General features: G+C 48.3%; 1 protein-coding gene across 1 annotated transcript in view; it reads left to right on the top strand.

Moving 5' to 3' along the window:
- PARP12 (poly (ADP-ribose) polymerase family, member 12) overlaps positions 1-6579 on the top strand; it is a 38156-nt gene that overhangs the window by 5949 nt on the left and 25628 nt on the right. Inside the window, exons 2-4 of the mRNA XM_006887224.1 lie at positions 2294-2429; positions 2769-3033; positions 3919-3947. Coding sequence (XP_006887286.1) covers positions 2294-2429; positions 2769-3033; positions 3919-3947 — 430 coding nt within the window. The remainder of the gene's footprint in view (positions 1-2293; positions 2430-2768; positions 3034-3918; positions 3948-6579) is intronic.

The raw sequence follows: 6579 nt of genomic DNA, 5'->3' as shown, positions 1-6579 counted from the left end.
TCTACAACAGTGGCATCATGTAATATTTGTCCTTTTGTGACTGGGATATTTCACTCAGCATAATGTTCTCCAGAGTCAACCATTTTGAATAATATTGCATGAGTTCCTTGTTTTTTATCATGGGCAGTTTTGAGTGAAACAGTTTTCTGAGATGCTGGAGTAAGGCCAGGCGTAAGGCCAGGCTCTGCTGCTGGATGGCCCTGTGCTTCAGGGTCAGGTTCTCGTGTGCTTTTCAATCCCCGAGGGCTGAGGGAAGCTGGTGGTTTTGAGTGACGAGTGAATGAAAGTGACGGGGAGTCCGTGGGAGTCCTGGTGGCACAGAGGATTAGGTTGTGGACAGCTAAAGGAAAGTCAGTGGTTAAAATTGTTGTGTGGGAGCAGTGAGGCGGTCTGTGCACTTCTGTGCAGTCACAGCGTGGAGACCTCAGCAGGCAGGTGTGTCTGGGCTACCTTGTCTCTAAGGTGGTGGGGTGTGGGGGTCGGGTGGGAAGGCTTGCAGCTCCCGCTGCAGGTTGGTTGTGAGGATACCTGGGGCACCTGGCTCCACTGGGCCGTGTCCCCCTTCCTGGTGGAGAGGCTGCCTCCCCCTGCCTGCTACCTGGTGGGCAGGGCTGTGTTCCCTCTGGCTCTGAGGTGACCTGTCTCTGGCAGGTCTGAGTCAGGCGGCTGGTATTTGCCTGGTACTTCCGGGTCTGCCAACCCAGGCAGTCGTATAAAGGCTTATCTTTGATGAGGGCTGGAGGCTGGGCACAGTGTGCTCGACCAGTGGAGGTGGGGCAGAGCAAGTGCCAGCCTCGGTGAGAGAAGCACGTTTCCTCCGGCCCCTTGTGTGCTCGTGTGTGTCTGCGGGGAGCTGGCTGTGTGCTTGTGTGTGTCAGTACGCACACGAGTCCGTATCTGTGTGTATCCCTAAGTCATGCATGTGTACTTGTATGTTTTATATGCTTTTTATAGTTTTTTTCCCCCTATTCATTCATTGTTGCACTTTTCTGCCCTCCCCGCCCCCCCCCCCCCCCCAGTACACTACCCTCTTGGAAAAGTAAAAGAAAAATTCTTTCATTGTTATACAATCCCTCCCCCCAAGTCCACTCCACTATGCAACCTTCATTCTGGACTCCTGTCATGACAATAATACCTAATCACATATCCCTTTTAAACAGTTCTCTCCCTCATCTGTTTCAATGCAGTATACATTATTTATCCCATCTTTCTCAGTCTCCCCTCCAACCCCAAGGTCAGTCCTGTTTTACAACAGTGGCACCATGCAGTATTTGTCCTTTTATGAGGATAGATTTCACTCAGCATAATGTCCTCCAGGCTCACCCATTTTGAATAATATTGCATGAATTCCTTGTTTTTCAGTGCAGTGTAGTATTCCGTTGTGTGAATATACCACAGCTTCTCTATCCATTCGTTTGTTGATGGGCACTTAGGTTGTTTCCAACTCCTTGCTATTGTGAACAAAGCCACGATGAACATGGCTGTGTGTGTATCTTTTATATTGTATGCACGTGTGTGTATCTTTTGTATTGTATGTGTGTTTGTGTCTGTGTATGATGCCTTTCTCTGTATCCCTCTGTGATGAATGTGTGTGTACCTTGTGTGTTGTATCCATGTATGTGTGTCTGTGGACAGCTGTCTGCTTGTGTGTATCAGCACACACAAGTCTGTCTACCTGTGAGTGTCCCTGAGTGATGTGTGTGTGTCTTTTATATTGTATGCACGTGTGTGTGGTTGACACCTTTCTCTGTATCCCTTGTGTGATATATGTGTGCGTGTGTGTGTCTGTACCTTGTGTGTTGTATGCATGTATGTGTGTGGGTACTGGATGCATCCCTGGGTGGGGTGTGTGTGTCTGAGGATATCTGTCTGTCTCTGTAAGGCTCATGGTTCAAATCCACCAGCTGTTCAGTGAAGGAAAATGGACAGCCTCCTCCTGGTTTGCTGCCTCTGAAAACCCACTGAAGGGTCAACGGCGGGTCATTTCCGACTTGACAAGTGTTGCACACTTGTGCTTACTCACCCTGCCCTCAGGTGTCCCTGTGTGCTGAGCCCCCTCCTCTGGTTGCAGCGAGCGTGAGCGGAGACCCTCCTCTGACCTGTGACTCCCATCCTGTGCCTGGGGGAGGCACTGTCTTAGGCCCTGGAAAACGACACATCCCGTCTCCTCCTCTGTAGATGAGATTAAGTTTCTACGTTTTATAGATGTACTGGCTTCTGCCTGGTGCTTGTAAAAGGAAGTGTTCTAGAAAAATCGTCTTGAAGGCTGACGGCCAGCACTGCTTGTTTGCAGGAAGAAGTGCCGAAATGGCCACAGCCTGTCGACCCAGCACAACCTGGGCGTGCTGCGGACCCACGGCGTGGACCACCTCAGCTACAGCGAGCTCTGCCAGCTGCTGTTCCAGAATGACCCCTGGCTCCTGCCCGAGGTGAGCATGGCTGACCCTAACGCTGACCCTGACCCTGGCCCTGACGGAGACGTGACGGGGCCGCACTTGGGGCGGGGGTAGATGGTTGAAAGGACACACAGGGAGCCTTGCTGGGCTGGGTCTTCCCCGTGGACTGGCTGGTTCTGGCCACCTGCTCTCCTCAGTTCCTCCCTTAAACAAGGGCACTCTGACCATCCACCAGAGCCTGCAATGACTGTGCAGCCTGCTCTGTGGCCCCTGCGGCTGGTGGTGGGATCACAGCTCTGGCCTGGGGCCCTCTCCTCCCCAGATGCTGTCCCCTGCAGCCCCCTGAGGTGGCCTTTGTCTTCCCCCCCACAGATCTGTCTCCATTACAACAAGGGGGACGGGCCCTACGGCTCCTGCACCTTCGAGAGGCAGTGCATCAAGCTCCACCTCTGCCAGTACTTCCTGCAGGGGGACTGCAAGTTTGGCGTGAGCTGCAAGCGCTCCCACGACTTCTCCCGTCCCGAGACGCTGGAAAAACTCAAGAAGCTGGGCATGAGCCCCGACCTGGTGCGCAGGCTGCCAAACATCTACCGGAACGCGCACAGCATCAAGAACCCGGGCACGCCGGAGGCCCAGGGTGAGGCCCAGGGTGCTGAGGGGCTGGGCCCGGGGGCCTTGGCCTCTAGCTGGAGGGCAGGGTGCAACCGCTGTCTGATGTGGGGCACATCCACTCCTTCTGGTTGAAGAGTCGTGGAATCCCTTCAACTGTAAAGACAGACTCTAAGTCATAGATGGGCATCAGTCATTATGTTCATGCCACTGGCAGTTGGTGTGGGTGAAGCATAAATTCCAGAGGAGTCTGGCAAGTTCTAGAATTCCAGAGAAGTCTTGTACGTTCCGGTCTTCCCTCTCCAAGTGCAGGCCCCTCCCTCATTCACTGAGGGTCTCCAGAGTCATAAGCACCCTGCTGCACAGACCTGAGAACCCGAGGAACAAGGTTGGCGAATCCAAACCATCAGCCGTGGTCAGGAGAGAGGCAGCAGCGTGCCCCTGTGATGACCACCGAGGCCGGGGAGCCCTCGGGACACTTCTCCGTCCTGCAGGGTCACTCACAGTGAGAAGTGACTCCAGCTCCGTGCCTTTGGTTTAAATGTTGTTGTTGTTTGCCTTTGAGTCAAGCACAACTCATAGCGACCCTGTGAACAAAAGGCCTGAGGCCTCTCTACAACTGTTGACATTTATCAAAGTGCATAGACTTTCCAGAGCCATGTTGTTTAGGAAGTGGATGCCACTCGTGCTTCCAAACCTATCATGTTGTTGTTGTTATGTACCACTGAGTCGCCTGTGATGCATAGAAACCCTATGTACAGCAGCTCTGAACCCTTCTCTGTCCTGAGCCAGTCTCACTAATTCTGACACACCAACACCCATCGCCCCAGTTACTGTATCAGTCCATCTCATCCGGACTCTCCCTCTTGTGCGCTGTCCATCCACCCTTCCGAGCATGATGTCCTTCTCCAAGGACTGGTCCCTCCTGGCCATGTGCCCAAAGTAAGTGAGGCAGAGCTTCAAAATCCTAGCCTCCAAGGACAGACTTGGTTTCACCCTCTCCAAGACAGACCTTTTTGCTTTTTTGGCAGTCTATGGTATGTTCAGGACTCTTCTCCAGCACCACGGCTCGAAGGCATCTATTCTTCTTCTGTCCTCTTTAGTCATTGTCCAACTCTCTGAAACATAACAAGTAATTGAGAAGACCATAGCCTGGATTAGGCACACCTTTGTATCTAGACTGACATTGTTACTCTTCACTCTGGAGAGGTCCATGACAGCAGACTTTCCCAGTGCGGTTTGTCTTTTGCTTTCCTGACAGCTGGTGTTAAGAGTGTTGATTGTGGATCTGAGCAAACTATAATTACTAACAACCTCAATCTCCTCCATCTATCATGGTGCTGTTAATTGGCCCAGTGGTGAGAATCTTTGTCTTCTTGATGTTGAGCTTCAATCCATATTGAAGATTACAGTCCTTGACCTTCTGCAGCAGGTGCTTCAGGTCTTCTTCAGTTTTGGCAAGCAAGGTTGTGTCATCTGCATGTTGTAGGTTATTGATGAGTCTTCCTCCAATCTTGATGCCACATTCCTCCTGACAGAGCCCTGCTTCCTGAATGATCTTTTCTGCATACAGATTGAAAGGGCATGGGTAACATGTAAACAAGAGGCTTTAGTAATCAAGCTTTAATGCAAAAGTTGGGAATATGGAAGAAGGATCTGCAGTTGGAAAATATGGACTTGGTGACAGAAATGAGTCTGGGGATAGAATGATAGAATTCTGTACAACCAATGGTTTATTCATAGCAAATACCTTTTATAAGAAACATAAATGCAGGCTATGCACATGGATTTCACCTGACCCAGGATGCACAGGAGTTGATTACATCTGTGGAAGAAACCGTTGCAGAAGTTCAATATCAGCAGTAAAAACTAGGCCAGGTGCTGATAGTGGAACATAACATCAACTGCTCATATGCAAGTTCAAATTAAAACTAAAGAAGGGTAAATGATATCCACCAGAATAAAAATTTGACCTTGAGTCTGTCTCCCATGAATTTAAAAACCAACTCCGAAATAGGTTTGAAGCCTTGAACACTAATGAATGAAGACCAGATGAGCTGTGAGAAGATATCAAGAATATCATTCACAAAGAATGCAAAGAAATCATTACTACGAAAGAAGAAGAAAAAATCAAAATGGGCATCAGAAGAGACTTTATATCGCACTGGAGTGCCGAGAATCCAAAGTCAAGGGAGAAATCAGGAAGTTAAGGGGCTGAATAGAAGATTTCAAAGGGCTACTCACGAAAACAAGGCAAAACATTATAATGAAATGTGCAAGGAGCTGGAGTCAGAAAATCAAAAGGGACAAACTCGCTTAGCATTTCTTAAGCTGAAAGAACTAAAATATAAATTCAAGCCATGAGTTGCAAAGCTTAAGGATGCTGTGGGCTGAATATTGAATGATTCAAGAAGCATTAAAAGCAGATGGAAGGAGTATACAGAGTCACTGTACCAAAAAGAATTGGCTGACACAGAAGAATTTCAAGAAACAATATGAACAAGAGGCAAAGGTGATGAAGGAGGAAGTGCAGGCTGCTCTGAAGGACTTGGCAAAAAAATAAAGCCCCAGGAATGATGGAATACCAATTGATATATTTCAGCAAACAGATGCTGCCCTGCATGTGCTCACTGAGTTGTGCCAAGTAATCTGGAGGACAACTACTTGGCCAGCTGACTGGAATAGATCCATATTTATTTCCATTCCCAAAAAAAGGTGACCCGTCAGAGTGTGTAAATTATTGACCATTATCACTAATATCACACACTAGTAAAATCCTCCTGAAGATTACCCAGAAAAGACTTGAGCAGTACATTGACAGGGAACTACCAGAAATACAGGCTGGGTTTAGAAGAGGTCGTGGCGCTCAGGACATTATTGCTCATTTCAGATGGATCTTGGTGGCAGAAAGCAGAGAGTACCAGAGGAATGTCTGTGTTTCATTGACTAAGCAAAGGCACTTGACTGTGTAGATCACAATAAACTGTGGCTAACCTTGAGGAAAATGGGAATCGCAGAACACTTGATCGTGCTTATATGAAACCTTTACTTTGACCAACAAGCAGTCCTCAGAACAGAGCATGATTTATAATAGTTCTTTAAAAATCCCTGTGTCCACCCCAAAGAAACCATAACTGCCACCCAAGCAGATATATGCACACCCGTGTTTATCGCGGCTTTGTTCACAATAGCAAAGAGTTGGAAACCACCTAAGTGCCCATCAAACGAATAGAGAAGCTGTGGTATATTCACACAGTGGAATACTATGCTGTATTGAAAAACAAGGAACTCATGCAATATTATTCAAAATGGGTGACCCTGGAGGACATTATGCTGAGTGAAATATATCAGTCACAAAAGGACAAATACTGCATAGTGCCACTGTTGTAAAACAGGACCGACATCGAGGTTGAGGGGAGACTGAGAAAGAGGGGATAAATAATGTACACTGCGTTGAAACAGATGAGGGAGAGAACTGTTTAAAAGGGTTATGTGATTAGGTATTATTGTCATGACAGGAGTCCAGAATGAAGGTTGCATAGTGGAGTGCACCTGGGGGGAGTGATTGTATATC

This window comes from Elephantulus edwardii, unplaced genomic scaffold, assembly GCF_000299155.1.
Source record: "Elephantulus edwardii isolate Elephantulus edwardi_28Jun2011 unplaced genomic scaffold, EleEdw1.0 scaffold00055, whole genome shotgun sequence".
Lineage (NCBI taxonomy): Eukaryota > Metazoa > Chordata > Mammalia > Macroscelidea > Macroscelididae > Elephantulus > Elephantulus edwardii.
This window is presented reverse-complemented; position numbering and strand designations above follow the sequence as displayed.